Here is a 16,604-nt window from a genome sequence, read left to right as displayed (position 1 = left end):
AACTCTTTGAAGTCGTCAATAATTTTAAGAGTTTAAAGGGATCCTAAGATCAAAAGAATTTGAGAATTACTAGTCCCTGCATGATAATAGCCAGTGTTAGAGAAGTGCTCTCCAAAGGGATCCAGTGAGTAACTTCTGATGCTTTTTTTTTTTTTAAAGATTTTATTTATTTATTTGAGAGAGAGCAGGAGAAAAAGCATGGGCAGGGGGGTGGGGCATAGAGAGATGGAGGAGCAGGCTCCTCACTGAGCAGGGAGCCAACACAGGACTCAATCCCAGAACCCTGGGATCATGACCTGAGCTGAAGGCAGACGCTTAACTGACTGAGCCACCCAGGCGCCCACCTCTGATGCTTTTTAATGTTTCTAAAATTATTCAGTATTTGTAATAAAGCCAGCATCCAGTGCACTTAGGAGCTTTATAGGACTGGGACAATGGAAAGCTAAATTTTTTTTTCCAGTTTTGCTATTAAGATTCTTATTTGTAATTCTGTTATCCTTTTCTTTAATAAATTTTAGACACTAAATATAATTGGAAGTCAAAAGTTCGAAGTATGTTACTAGAGCTGAGAGGGAGACGGAGGGAGGGAGGGAGAGAGAGAGAGATTGATATTGATTGATTGACTGATTGAGGGGTAGTATTGGTAAGGTGAGCCTGTCCTATGGTAATATAATATAATCTTAGTATATAGGCTTTACAAGTGTACCGTTAAATCTTCACGTAAACATGGAAACAAGGACATGATAGAATGAATGAGTTAAATCTATAGGTTATTTTATAATCTTATTTTATCTTGTTATTTAAAATGCCTTTTAAACCTTAATCCACCAGAAGTGCTTAAAAGAACCCCCCAAAATCACTTATTCTAACTTGTCTAATGTTTTCTTCCTTGGTATACATTCATACAAAGTGATCAAAAAGTGGGTATTAGATAATAAATGTGAAACTGTAAAATTTATAACATGGCTAACCGATCTCATCATTTAGACAGAACATTTTTTTATTTATTTTTTAAATACAGTGGTATTGCTCCCTACTTCATTCTACCTTTAGCACTGGGGAGGAATAGTTTGGGGTCCCAAAATGCTGTGTGAGACACTGTCTTACTTCACAATACAGCAAAGAAACCAACAGGAAAGCCCAGGTTGAAGGAAAGGAGAACATGAGACAGTGAGACTTTAGGAGAATTACTTAGGATGACACAGGGAAGGGAATTTAGGTTTTCTTAAATTCAGTGCTGATAACAGATTCTATTTGGTCAGGAAACCTGAGTTATGCTATAAATATAGTATCCTATGTTCTAATTTTATTGGACAGAGCCTATCACTGTCTTCTTGCTTAGTATAGATCCTAAGATTACTGTTCAAATTAAATTACAGTGGGCAGCTTCGGTCACCCATGGCTAACTTACGTAAGCAGGTTAGTCATTTGAATGAAAACTTGTCTAGGCCACAAAACCACCACATTTCCACATAAAGTAGGTGTATCCCTCTCTGTTGAAGTGGAGTTGGTATTTGACTCTAAAAATAAGCCTGCATTGTGGTAAAAATCTAACCCATTTGTTTGTCCAAATCATGTGAAGAAAATCAGCTTTGACATGGCTTTTAAGTATAGGCAAGAATCTTCTATATGTGTCAAAAAGGATTAAGAGTCACCTCGTTTCAAGCTTTTTGTGATAATTTTAGGACATTTTGAAGTCTACAGAAAACTTTAAAATGTAGATGCTCTATTAGAATACGGGGGGGCTTGAGGGTAGGGACGAGAGTTTGTGAACTGGGGAAGTTATAGATGTACACAGTGCAGAGGAGACAGACTCAGAACACTGAGGGGGAGAAAGGAAAGCAGTGAACTAAGAATTAGTAGCATGTCCAGCCAAGCCCCAGTAGCATGGGTTCTGTGACTGAGTTATTTGTAGGGTAGTTGATAAGCTCCCTTAAATATGCAGAGCAACAAGTTTAGATAGATTTTTAGAGAGCAAAGGAAGTTAAGCCAGGAGGAGCACTGAAAATAACAAGGCAATGCAAAAGGAGAGACCTACACCTAAGTGCCCTAGTTACGGACTTGTTTGTTTCTGACAGAATTCCAGCTCTCGCTTTGCTTATTTGGGTGATTATCATATAAAATATCTAGGACATTATTTGTATTTCCTTGAAGCCAGTACCAGCAATGCCTATCGTCCTGTGATAAAAAGTGTTGTAGAACGTAACAGTAACGAAAACACTCATGTAATAGATAAAATGTGCTTATTTATGATTTACAGCTCTCCTGCCCTATAGGTGTTTGTTTTCTAATTTCCCCAGTTTGAGATGCTCCTCTAGCATAATAACTACATTGTAATAAATAATGTCTTTAAAATCATCCCTTCAGTATATTCCTTACAGGAATTAGTCCTTCATGGCTAAAGAACTTTTAATATTCAACTGTCATAAAAGCTTTCTTTAGTGGATCTAATGTGTAGTTTTGATTAAGACGTGTTGCAAGTTTTATAGCAGCCCAATGAGTAAACAGTTCATATCAAAAAAATTTAAAGTAACAAAGTAAGAGTAACCACTTGGTATTTAATAGGGAAATGAGACATTTGAGAAGAGTCAGATATTTAGCTCTGATGTGTACCTCCACCTCTAAGAGACCTGATGGTAATATATTTAGATCTTGCCTTGAGGAAGTTGCTTTCTGTGTTTTTAAGATCTTACTGGCCTCTAGTGGTAATATGGTGCTATCCTTTAAATATTTTTAATTTTTGTGCGTGACTAGAAATAAAGCCATTTGGAAGACACTGGCTGATAATAGCTTCATTCTTTGTCTGGGGTCAGCAGTACTCTCAAAGTGTACATACAACGTCATCTTCCTGAAGACGAGAGGTTCTCTCTTTTTTTCTTGTCTCTGAGTCATCCCCACCTCTTTATTTTGAATGTTAGTTTAGCTGTGAAGCAACCTCCCATTGTTTTAGTACATGTACAGTGGTGATTACTGCGTCAGGTTTGTGCTAACAATTCTTTCTAGGGTTTCAGCCTTCTTTTCTGCAGACTGAAGCACCAATTTTCCCCTCTGTTTATAATAGTTTATTTTCTTCAAAGGAAGTTTTCAACTTAGCATTTAGATTCATGTTTAAAACTCTTTAATTCAATTTTGAAGAATTTTACATTTGAAATACTAGTCTACTAAGTAAGCACGATACTGATTTCTCACTTTTGTTTTTCATATTTGTCACTTAGATGTCAAGGGGCCACCTACCCATCGTCTGTCTTGTGGCCAGTCACCCTACACAGAGACCACAACATGGGAGCGGAAGTATTGCATCCTCACAGACAGCCAGTTGGTGTTGCTCAACAAGGAGAAGGAGGTGAGATGGATATTTCTGAGGAAAGCTACTTCTCTTTCTTTTTTTTCTTTTTTTTTAAGGTTTTATTTATTTATTTGACAGAGAGAGACACAGCGAGAGAGGGAACACAAGCAGGGGGAGTGGGAGAGGGAGAAGCAGGCTTCCTGCCAAGCAGGGAACCCGATGCGGGGCTCGATCCCAGGACGCTGGGACCGTGACCTGAGCCGAAGGCAGACACTTAATGACTGAGCCACCCAGGCGCCCCGCTACTTCTCTTTCTGACCAGATTCCTGAAAGCTAGTTTTTATTTGCATTTTGTTGTGTGACATTTATAGAAATGGAGGCTGTATGAATGATAAATTATAAGTATAGGCATACCTCCTTCTATTGAACCTCACTTTATTGCACTTGGCAGATATCACATTTTAACAGTTTGAGGGTTTGTGGCAAGCCTGTGCTGAGCAAGTCTGTTGGAGCCATATCTCCAGTAGCATATGCTCATTTCGTGTCTCTGTGTCACATTTTGGTAATTATCACTTCAAGCTTTTCCATTATTATTGTATTTGTTATGGTGATCTATGATCAGTGATCTTTGATTGATGTTACTGTTGTAATCATTTTGAGGCACCATGAACCATATCCATCTAAAACGGTGAACTTAATTGATAAGTGTGTATGTTTTGACTGCTCTGCCGATGGCTGCCCCCATCTCTCTCCCTCTTCTCTAGCCTGTCTGAGATTCCCTGAGACACAATATCGAAATAGGCCAGTTAATAACCCTGCAATGGCCTCTAAGTGTTCCATGTGAAAGGAGGACTCTCACATCTCTCACTCTAAATGAAAAGCTAGAAATGAGTAAGCTTAGTGAGGGAGGCATGTTGAATGCCAAGTGAGGCTGAAAGCTAGGCCTCTTGCACCAAACCAACTTATGAATGCAAAAGAAAAGTTCTTGAAGGAAATTAAAAGTGCTACTCCAGTGAACATAGGAGTGATAAGAAAGTGGAACAGCCTTAAAAAAAAAAAAGAAAAGAAAAAAGAAAAAGAAAGTGGAACAGCCTTATTGCTGAGACAGGGCAAGTTTCAGTGGTCTGGATAGAGGATCAAACCAGCCATAACATTTCCTTCAGCCAGAGCCTATTCCAGAGCAAGGCCCTAACTCTCTTCAATTCTGTAAAGGCTGAGAGAGGTGAGGAAGCTACAGAAGAAAACTGGAAGCCAGCACAGGTTGGTTCATGAGGTTTAAGGAAGGAAAGAAGCCTCCTCCAGTACATGAAAGTTCAAGGTGAAGCAGCAGGTGCTGATGCAGAAGCTGTAGCAAGTTCTCCAGCAGATCTAGCTAAGATCATTCCTGAAGGTGGCTACACGACACAACAGATTTTCAGGGTAGATGAACAGCCTTCTATTGGATGAAGATGCCATCTAGCACTTTCATAGCTAGAGAGGACAAGTCAGTCCTGGCTTCAAAGTTTCCAAGGACAGGCTGACTCTCTTGTCAGGGGCTCATGCAGCTGGTGACTTGAAGTTGCAGCCAGTGCTCATTTCCCATTCTGAAAACCCTAGAGCCCATAAGGATCATGCGAAATCTACTCTGCCTGTGCTCTAGAAATGAAACAACAAAGCCTGGATGACAGCACATCTGTTTACTACACGGTTTCCTGAAATATTTTAATCCCACTGTTGAGATCTCCTGCTCAGGAAAGAAGATTCCTTTCAAAATATGACTGCTCACTGACAATGCACCTGGTCCCCCAAGAATCCTAATGGGGATGTATATCAAGATTCATGTTGTTTTAATTAACGCAGTGTCCATCCTGCAGCTCATGGATCAGAGAGTAATTTTGACCTTCAAGTCTTATTCTTTAAGAAATACATTTCATGGGTGGCTCAGTCAGTTAAGCGACTGACTCTTGATTTCGGCTCAGGTTATAGTCTCAGGGTCGTGAGATCCAGCCTCAATGCCTAGCACAGAGCCTGCTTAAGATTCTTTCTCCCTCTTCCTCTGCCCCTTCCCCCACCTGTGTGTGTGCTCATGCTCTCTCTCTCAAAAAAACAAAAAAACAAAAAAACAAAACCCGAAAACTATATTTCATAAGGCTATAGCTGCCAAAGATGGATCTGTGCAAAGTAAATTGAAAACCTTCTGGAAAGGATTCACCATTCTAGATGCCTTTAAGAATGCCTGTGATTCATGGATGGGAACAGGTCAAAATATCCACATTAACAGAAGTTTGGGGACAAAGCTGATTCAAACTCTCATGGATGACTCAGGGATTCAAGACTTCAGAGGAGGAAGCAACCGTGGATGTCATCGAAATAACAAGAGAACTAGACTTGGAAGTGGAGCCTGAAGATGGGACTGAAGTGCTGCAATCCCATGGTAAAACTTGAATGGATGAGGAGTCTTTCTTGGGGATAAGCAAAGAAAGTGGTTTCTTTTTTTTTTTTTTTTTTAAGATTTTATTTATTTGAGAGAGAGAGAGAGAGAGCACATGAGAGGGGGGAGGGTCAGAGGGAGAAGCAGACTCCCTGCTGAGCAGGGAGCCCGATGCGGGACTCGATCCAGGGACTCCAGGATCATGACCTGAGCCGAAGGCAGTCGCTTAACCAACTGAGCCACCCAGGCGCCCAAAGAAAGTGGTTTCTTGAGATGGGATCTACTCCTGGTGAAGATGCTGTGAAGACTGTTGAAATGACTACATAGGATTTAGAATATTATATAAACATAGATGATAAAGCAACAGCAGGGTTTGAAAGGACTGACCCCAAGTTTAAAAAGTTCTACTCTAGGGTCCCTGGGTGGCTCATGCAGTAAAGTGTCTGCCTTCAGCTCAGGTCACAATGCTGGAGTCCCAGGATGGAGTCCCAGGATGGAGTCCCACATCGGGCTCCCTCCTTGGCAGGGAGTCTCTGCTTCTCCCTCTGATCCTCCCCCCTCTCATGTGCGCTCTCTCTCTCTCTCTCTCTCTCTCATTCTCTCTCTCTCAAATGAATATCTTTAAAAAAAAAAGAGTTCTACTGTGGGTAAAATGCTATCAAACAGCATCGAATGCGACAGAGAAATTGAGAAAGGAAGAGTCCATTGATGTGGCAAACTTCATTGTTGTCTTACTTTAAGAAATTGCCACAGCCACCCCATCCTTCAGCAACCCCCACCCTGATCAGTCACAGCCATCAACATCGAGGCAAGGCCCTCCACCAGCAAAAAGATAATGACTCCCTGAAAGCTCAGATGATGGTTAGCATTATTTGGTAATAAAGTTTTTTAAAATTGAGGTATGTACATTGTGTTTTAGACATACTGCTATTGCACATTTAATAGACTACAGTATAACGTAAACACAATTTTTATGTGCACTGGAAATCCAAAAATCCACTAGACTCGCTTTGTTGTAGTGATCTGGAACTGAACCTGTATGCCTGTAAGTCTAAAGGGTTGCTCGCATCATGATGATATCCAGTTGTCATGAAGGAACGAGTTCAGCAAGATAGGGTTGGATTTTCACTGAGGAACAGTGAAATAGATATTGAGTTGAATATTTTGGAATGAGAACAGATTGGATTTGGTAGACCTGGCTCCAAAAATTGCTCGGAAGAGCTATGGGACGTGATGTCCGTGTAGCTACTGTAACAGATGGCACTCTCAGGGATTCACTGAGAGAGGTTTAATGAAGGGACTATTGACAGAGACATGGACAGCATAAGGGACCCACCAAAGAGTGTGAAGCACCATGAACTAGTAACAGCAGAAATCTTGTTATCACCCTAGACTTTCAGGGCCAAGGAGGGAGCGGTGCTTCTGGAAACCAGAGGATGGGTTGCACGAGAGGGCTGCTTGGCAGTTGCTGTAGCACTACACAGAAGAGCACGGCTTCTGCCCAAACAAAGATGGCCAGCAGGGAGGAAGCAAAGGAGAAGAAACCCTCCAGCTCTTTTCCTGCCTTCTGATTTCTTGCCAGTTGTTACCTACTAGCCAGACGTAACTTGAAGCCAGAGGAAAACAAGATTGCTCTTGCACCAGAGGGAGAGAAGGGCCGCGGGTACATCTGGAGAGGTTAACAGAATGTAGTTAGCCCATCATCAAGCTCTAGGTAAACTCTCTGTCCTAAATGAAGAAAACCCTTGAGCTTATCATATGCTGTTTACTACTCTACTCAAACTGTGACAGTGTACAAGTCCTTCCACATCCAAATGACTCATCTGCTTATTGCTGATCTATCAGAGAGTTGAGATCATTCTGATTTGGGAGGTCCATAACCCCGCTTTACCCCCTACCTCCACAGCATAAAAAAAATGAGTGAATATGATCTTGACAGAGAAGAGGGATTAATGGGAGGGAAGGAGAAGAAAAGATCTGGCTCAACAAAGGACAAAGATTACTTGCCAAAAATAGAGGTAAATACCTAAAAAGCTGTAGGTAAAATATCAGTTTAGTAAGTCATCCTTCCTGAGAAGTGAGTTCAAGGCGAGCAGTGAACAGCAAGTACGTTTCTCAGCTCTTGGCTATGGATCCCTATCTCCCTTTTCTCTTCTCCTTCTTCTCTGTCCCTTTTCTTTTCTGTCCCTTCTCTTGCTCAGCAGTCTTTAATATAGTAAAGCCAAGGTAATAACAAGAAAAGAATTTTAGTTCCTTTATTTTAGTTCTTTTTTTTTTAAACGATTTTATTTATTTATTTGACAGAGAGAGAGACAGTGAGAAAGGGGAACACAAGCAGGGGGAGCGGGAGAGGGAGAAGCAGGCTTCCCGCTGAGCAGGGAGCCCGATGTGGGACTCGATCCCAGGACCCCAGGATTATGACCTGAGCTGAAGGCAGACGCTTAACGACTGAGCCACCCAGGCGCCCCTCTTTTATTTTAATTCTTACTTCCGAGGGCCTAGCTCAGGTGCTCCCTATGATGCTTATTCTTTTTCTCCATCTACTGAAAAATCTGCCTTACTTTTGTTACCATCTCCCTACCCGTGACCCTTTTCCAGTATTTTAAGTTTTATTTTTTTATTTTTATTAAGTTTTATTTTATTACAATAATGTAATAAAGGTCAGCCTTTTCCGAGATAGTCTAGTTCATGTTGCTGTGTTTATATTAAGTTAATACATAATAAAAATTGGTGGAGTGAATATTAGTATAAAAGATTTCTAGTTATCTGATTTGAATAAACAGATAATTGAAAATGTTCATTTTAACCAACCTGCTTTGTCAGCAGTCATTTATCAGAGCTATTAATAAGGAGTGTTATGAATAGATCATTTGCTATCTTTCTGCCCTTATCTACCTTTTATTCAATTTAGTACTGTAAGAAATTAAATAGTGTCAGGATAGAGAACATAAGGTCAAGAAACATGCCTTATCTAGAACCAAAATGAAATCCACTGATTAAAGATTACTGATGAATTGAGTATTCCAGGGCTGCGCCCCCCCTTTGTCTCATAAAATAACTGTCCATGAGGAGTAACTTTCGGAAACAATATCTTGCATACTTTTCTTATTTTTATGCCAGTCATCCTGAGTAGCCGTGGACAAATGGGGAACCCCTCATCTCCCACAGTCTGTATATGGCTCTGTAAATCCTCTTTTCTGTCCCTGCCTTCTGCTCATCTTTTACCACCTCTTAAAACCCTATCACTATACCCTCTGCAAGCCACAGTCCATCATCAGCAAACCCAGCTGTTTCTTCCAGCTGTTCTTTGTAGGCATCCCTTAACTTCTTGGTTTCAAGAGAATCTGTGTTTTCCCTGAGAACACCATCTTCTGTGAGGTCCTGTCAAGTGATGGCTTTTTCCTCCCACAGCCCTCATACCACACTGCCTGTAGTAGTTGTTCTTCCTCTTTCTGACTGCTTCCTGCCCTCCCTCATTTTCCCTAAAAAGTCCAAATCCTGCTTCTCCTCTTCCAACCCCCCAGTCATTCCTTTTCATTTTTTGTTGATTTGAGCTCCTGGCTCATTATCATTAGCTTCAACACTACTTTGGCCTTATTTTGTGATGATTCCAAAATCTGCAGAGACGCTTCTTCCAACACACTGGGTCTGAGGTCCTTGACCTCTCTCCTCCAAGAATCTTTTCCTCTACCCCACCTCATCGCTACAACTTCTTCATATGCTCAATTTCACTCATTTTACACTCTCCTCATCACCTTCTGCCTTTCTAGCTCATCCCTTATTCCAGCAATCCTTCAGTCCTTTTGAGACCCATGGTCCATTGATGCTATAATCTTTTCTGACCCTTAGACCTCTGATACCCTCTCTTCCCTCTTCACCCAGCCTGAATTCCATGGTCAGCCATTCTGATCACTCCCTTGCATCCTATTTCCTTGCCCTTCTCATGCATTATCATGCTTGCTCGGCAATGCGACAGCTCCCCAATCAAATCCTGCCCCTCTTCTGTCTTGCCCTGCTTCCATGCAGCATAATGTGTCTGCAGAAGATCCATCATGCTGACGGTCTTTAAACTAATAGCTGCAAACCTCATGTGAGCCCTTAATGCTGCGTGGAAATCACAAAACATTTTCCTAGCTTAATTATTGTTCAGCTCTCCTGAACTAATGCTTCTCAATCTATGTGTGGTGAAGGACCAGTGTTTTCTCCACCTGACTGTGAACAAAATACAATAAAATGAATAGTTAAGAAAATTGAAATTTTAAAAAGATGTAAATACACAAGTTCCAATTTTTAATTAGATTTAACCAAAATTAAATTATAATTCAACAAATATACACAGAATAACCATAACACAGGACAAGAAGAAATAAAATCATGAAAATTGTACATGTTCATGGAAAGTGAGCTGTACAGTGAAACCCATTGATCACATGAGGCACACTTCTCAATTTCTGCACTGTTAAATTATTTATTGCAGACCAGTAACAGTTTACACAAGACTTTGGACCACACTTTGAGTAGCACAATCCAAAATGATTTCTTTTTTTTTTTTAAGATTTTATTTATTTATTAATGAAAGACAGAGAGAGAGAGAGAGAGAGAGAGAGAGGCAGAGGGAGAAGCAGGCTCCCAAGGAGCAGGGAGCCTGACGCGGGACTCGATCCTAGGACCCTGGGATCACGACCTGAGCCGAAGGCAGACCCTTAACCATCTGAGCCATCCAGGCGCCCCAAAATGATTTCTAAAATGACTTTTTCTCAGGGCCTCTGGATGGCTCGGTCAGTTAAGTGTCTGTCTTCTGCTCAAGTCATGATCTTGGGATCCTGGGATTAGGCTCTCTGCTCAGCGGGGAGTCTGCCTCTCTCTTTCCCTCTGTGCATGCACTCTCTCTGTCTCTCACTCTCTCTCAAATAAATAAATAAAATCTTTTTTTTTTAAGATTTTATTTATTTGACAGGGAGAGACACAGCGAGAGAGGGAACACAAGCAGGTGGGAGTGGGAGAGGGAGAAGCAGGCTTCCCACCGAGCAGGGAGCCCGATGCGGGACTCGATCCCAGCACCCTGGGATCATGACCTGAGCCGAAGGCAGATGCTTAACGACTGAGCCACCCAGGCGCCCCCAATAAATAAAATCTTTTTAAAAAATTATAAAATGACTTTTTTTCACATCTCCTCTATTCTAATCCTTTCTCTCTTACCCTCTTGTAGCTGGTTACTTTGCTGTGTATTTCGCTGAGAAAATTCAAGCACCCAGAAGAGAACTTCTGCATACTTCATTACCATATACCATGTCTGCCCATCCACCAGCAAGCATTTCCCTATATCCTGATTTGTCTCTCTTAACTATGGTTGACCTGTCTACAATCCAGTGGTCAGCCCCTCCATGTGTGTGCATTCCATTACTTCTCGCCTATTCAAGTATGGATCACTAGCAATTCTCCCCTGCTTCTTTTATGTCTTTAATTTTTTGCTCTCTACTGGATCATTCCCCATCAGCATGCTATTATTTTTCCCATCTTAAATGAAGAAATAAGCCTGGATTAATCTCACTCCTCTTTCTCTGCATCCCTTAACACTAAAAATTCTTGAAAACTTTTAAACCCATTGTCTCTAATTCCTCTTCTCTCATTCTCTGCTCCATCAGATTCTTACACCACTTATACTCTTGTTAAGCTCACTGGTGACCTCCACCTCACTAAATGAAGGGGTCAGTTCTCCATTCTCATCCTACTTCATCTATCAGTGGCATTTAATACAGTTATTACTCCTTCCTTCTAGAACCACTTTCTTCTCTTGGCTTCTATGACCTCATGCACTCTTAGTTTTCCTCCTGCCTCTCTGGAGTCATCCCTCCTCCTGAGTCATCTTTGCAGATTTCTCTTCTCTTTAAATCCTAACAGGGGAGTGCTGCAGAGTTCAGTCCTTGGGCCTCACTTCTTGAGAATCTCATCCAGTCTTAAGACTTTCAGTACCCTCTAGTGCTGTGATTCCTAGTTTTACATCTCAGGTCTATACCTCTCTCTTCTCTAGACCCATATATCCATTTCCTATCACACCCCTACTTGGAGAAATAGTCATCTCTAACATGCCTCACACTGGACCCCTAATTTTCCCTCCCAAAACCTGCCAGAGGCCATCTCTATCTCCATTAATGGTAACTCCATTCTTGTAAGTTTTCAAGGCCAGAAACTTCCCCAACTCACTCTGTCCCAGCCATTCTGGTATTGTTAGGATTCTTGAGCATCAGCATGTTCCTGCCTCAAGGCCTTAGCCTTGCTTTTCCCTCAAATATTTGTGTGACTCACATCCTCCCCTCCTTCAGCTCTTTACTTACATTACACCTGCTCACCTTCTCAGTAAGGCCCACCCTGACCAACCTATTTAAAATTACAACCCCTCCTCATATCGCCCATCTAAAACTTTGATCTAATTACTTGGCTCTGATATTTTTTTCCCCATAGCATTTACCACCTTCTGAAATGCCTTATAATTAATTTATTATGTTTATTGTATCCCTTCCCCTATGAGGATGTAAGCTTTAGGGCAGGGATTTTGTCTGTTTTGTTCGGTGCTGTTTTCCTCAGTGCTTAGAAAAGTTTCCGACACCTAAGTAAATTCTCAATAAATATTTGTCCAATAGATTTTTTAAAAGGCAAATTATAAACTTTGATCCCGAATAGCCATTTCCTTAATATAAATTTGAGACTTTTCTATCTTTTCCTTCTATGTTATAAATCTTCCCAGAACATGAGGCTTAATTCCATATTTTTTCTAAAACTAGGTAATAAAAAAGGAGAAAAATAATCCATAAGGTACTTTTCCATTGTTGAATATTTGATTCATTTTTATTTATTTATTGAGCATCTATTTTGTGTGCAGTATTGTGGTTGCAAAAATGTAGTCTATTTGGGGACACATTGAGGTAAATTAAAAGCCATAAAACTCAACAGAGGTGATAGCTATACACCACTGTGAATGTACTAAATGTCACTGAATTATTCATTTTAAAATGGTTAATTTTAGGTTAAGTGAATTTCACCTCAATAAATTATTTCAAAAATTATAATATAACCATAAGGGAAGGATTAACTGACATATTGCCTGGGTGGGTTGTGATGTGAAATGAAGAACGCCAAGAAAGATTTTACAGAGAAATTTATGATTGAGCCATGTCTTTAGGGACAAATAGAAGCTCAGCTGGAGGAAAAGTAGGGAAGGATAGTCCCAAGTATGTGTAAGGATACAAAATCAAGAAACATAGCTCTTTGGCAAACTGCAAAATGTTCAGAATTTTTGGAATAAAGTTTGCAAGAGGAGAAAAAAATAGCTGATAGCTGGCAAGAACGAAATAATAAAGTGCCTTGAAGGCCATGCTAAAGAATTTGGATGTTATCCTGGAAATGATTTAGACCATGGAAAGGTATTTAACAGGGCAATAACATCATCAGATTTGCTTCCTAGAAAAGTAACTCTGTTGATCATATGGAAAATTGAGTGAAGGGATTGGAAGGAACTACATGAGTACATGAGAAGTAAGATTATTACAGTAGACCTGGTAAGGGATGATGAAGGGATGATGAGGGTACAAAGCAGATACAGAGACAGTTTAATGCCCTGAGACAGGTGTGTTCTGCCATTAAGTTGGAAAAACTGGTTTAAATCTCTGATAAAATGTAAAGCCATTGCTGTGCCTGCTACTTAAATGATAAACTTAATATATTGTTAATTTCATTACAGGAAAGGATTAGAAAGCCACTTTTTTGGTGGAAGGATCAGAGTATGCTGTCACGCTTCTACCTTTCACCCACATTATCATGAAGAGTATAACACTTACCTTTGGAATTATGCATTGAAAATTTAGAATTCACTGAAACAAGGAGTTTAAGGGATTTCCTGCTAAAATTACCTAAAAAGGCTGTTTTAAACCTTAATCAACTAATCACCAGGGTGTTTATTGCTGTGTTCAAAAGATAATTAAGAGATTCTATAAGGATTTAAACTGAAGCCTTAGCCAGGCACTGCTGGAATGTGGGAGGATTATATTAGTCTAGTATCACTCATGTATTCAGTGTGTGGGATCTTTTAGTGCTCTCTCTTAACTCTGCATGTTTCCTGTCAGAAATGGGAACAAGTCAGCTTGGGGGATATACATGGGAAGAGTGTTAAATACACCACTTACCAACTTGAGAATATAACAGAAGGGTAGGTCTGGGCAGAACGCTGAAAGAGAAAGAGAAGTCTGCCAGGAGTATCACCTTGAGAAATGACTCATTGGTTCAGTAAATTGCTTCATGCAAATTGTGCCAAATAGACATTGCTTATGTGTTATGAAATATACTTTCCTGCCCGGATGCCAGCAAAGCACCCAGCTGGCTTGGCACCAACCCAGTTCAAAGAGGGTGTAGGAGGCCATTTGAATTCCATTTTGCTTGCAAGAGATAAGACCAAGTAAACGAGAGATTAAGGAGTGGAGGGAAATGGCAGAGAGGACAATCATGAACCCCTTCGGGGTACAGCCAGCATAAAAATACAAAAGAAAGCTGAATTTGTGAGTTTCTTTCTTTTGGCAATAATAAGCCATTCGGAAGGATAAACCTGGCTCCATTTTTTCTCCATTCAGACTCTGCTTTCTGTAGTTGGAATTTTGAAAGCTGGATGGTAGCGTATAGGCAGCAGGGTAGTAATAATGTAATTTAAAAATATCTTAGAATATTTTTATTGCTTTTGGAAAGCAATACTTACACTCAGATATATTGATGAAAATAGCATTTAGGCTTTGTGCAAACAGCCAAAAATCAACTATTATTTATCCTGGGGTAATATTTCCTTCAGAACCACTTACAGATTATTCAGCAGATACATAATGTGCCCCTGTATTGTGCATTCACTAGTTAGGAGTTACAAAGAATAAAACAGTTCCTTCCCCTCTCTAGCCCCCATACCAAACTTTGTTGTGGAAATAAGACAGATTTTAAATGGCATTTGATAAATAGCACAAGTAAACTTGGTAGAATAAAAGAAATAAATTCATTTATTCTAAAGGACTGTAGTCTGTGTTATTAAGATGCTATTGGCAATGGGACATGACCAAGGGAAGCTTAAATAAGGAAGCGATTTGATCAAAGCTATATGTTATGAATATTAATCTGTGGAATGTCTTGGAAAAGGGAGAGATAGGAAGGAGACAGACCAAGGAAGAGACAACCATTCCTCTGATCTAAAAACTGGAATAGTTTCCCAGTGCTTCCTGAATTATGTATGACCTGGTATTAAAACCCTCCCAATGCAATCATAATATATTTTGGTGTTCTATAGTCTACCACACTTCTAGAGGCTCTTGCTAAATTGGCCTACCCCCTGTTCCAAAACAAAGCAAAAGTCATAGGTTTACAACTTCTTGGCGGATAGGTTTTTTCCTTTGCCTAACATGGCCCCCATCTCTAGCTATCAAATTTTCATTCATTCATTTGTGGATTGGAGCTATTTTAAGGTTTGGGGATTGACTTTTAAGGTATAAGCTATTGACTTGGAAGCTACTGACAAGATATTAGTTGTACAAATGAGTAATTATAATTCAATGTAATAACTGACAGAGAAGGATCTATTATTGGAGGAACCTCAAGGAGGTATACCTTAACTTTCCCTTAGGGGATTAGTGGAAGGGGAAGATTTCTGGAAGAGGTGATGCCTGTCCAAAGGGTTAAGATGAATAGGAGTTTGCTTGGCAGGTATAGATGAGAAACTAAGGAAAGATATTTCAGGCTGAGAGAACCAACTAAGCAAAGCACTGAGCTACAAAATAGGGAATATATTAGGGAAATGCAAGCAATTTGGTATTCCTAGAATTTAAAATCTGAATGAAGTGGCCAGATTGTAGAAAACCTGGTATACTGTATTAGGGAGTTTGCACTTACTCTATAAGATAGTAGTTTTAAAACACTCTTTTAGCAGAACCTTTGCTTTGTGGAGAAGCTTATGCAGAAGCCCTATATAGCAGATAAACACAGAATTATGCTCTGGTGGAAGCAGAGAGATACCTCCCTGTCATCACAAACTTCCACACACAAACATGCTGTCACGCCTTGGAAAACCACTGCTAGAGGTGAAGGAGAACAATTGAAGGGCTTTAAGCCTCACAATGATATGATCAAATTTGCATTTTGGAAATACTCTGATGACAATGTAGAGGACAGATCTAAGGGGCAGAACATCACCAATGAAGAAACCATATTAGTAGTTTGGATAAGAGATGATAAGAGGTTTTGGCACCAGCCGTGATGGACTAACTGGTACAAGACTTGCCCTCCTATTAGAAAAAAAACCACCATAAAACTAGAGATTATATGTTTTTATATATAATGTTTTCAGGCATTGGACAGTACACAGCCAAAGACAGTGATCATCTCCATTGCCTTGGCTGTCTGCTGTGTACCATTTCCCAACTGTGCTCTTCTATTTGAAGTCCAAGCATAGTGCGGTAGTCCCACTGAACTGAGGAGGCAGAGAGCAGAATTCTACAGGTGAAGGTGCTAGAATCTGCTGGAAAGGATACTGGCAAGTCTTTGGCCAAGGGCCAGACTACACATGCTCAGGGCAAGACTACCTAGGTTTTCCAGAGAGCGACTGAAGTGTTGAGAACAAAATAGAGATACTAGTGTTGTACTGAACAATGACAGAGACCTGCACTGCCAGTGAGAAACCTCTTTAAAGCCTTACCACCCCAGGCATCCAGCTGAGAGACCAGAAAGATCCTGCCTGAGAAATGCAGAAGTTGAGATTTAGTTAAGCTAAGTGATTTTATTTATGTCTCCACATTTATACCTCCACACCACATAGTACTGGTGGTCAAGGATTAGTAAACAAATAATTATAGCTGGAGGCCCTGAGAATAGATCAGTGGTTCTCAG

The 16,604-nt window shown here is 40.3% G+C and overlaps 1 protein-coding gene across 8 annotated transcripts in view; it reads left to right on the top strand.

Annotated features, from left to right (window-relative positions):
• Window positions 1-16,604, top strand: part of RASAL2 (RAS protein activator like 2) — a 355,523-nt gene that overhangs the window by 164,147 nt on the left and 174,772 nt on the right. For all 8 annotated transcript variants that reach the window (XM_035722101.1, XM_027610621.2, XM_027610626.2 and 5 more), the window contains one exon: window positions 3,216-3,343. In XM_035722101.1, coding sequence (XP_035577994.1) covers window positions 3,216-3,343 — 128 coding nt within the window. The remainder of the gene's footprint in view (window positions 1-3,215; window positions 3,344-16,604) is intronic.

The sequence above is a fragment of the Zalophus californianus genome, chromosome 10, assembly GCF_009762305.2.
Source record: "Zalophus californianus isolate mZalCal1 chromosome 10, mZalCal1.pri.v2, whole genome shotgun sequence".
Lineage (NCBI taxonomy): Eukaryota > Metazoa > Chordata > Mammalia > Carnivora > Otariidae > Zalophus > Zalophus californianus.
This window is presented reverse-complemented; position numbering and strand designations above follow the sequence as displayed.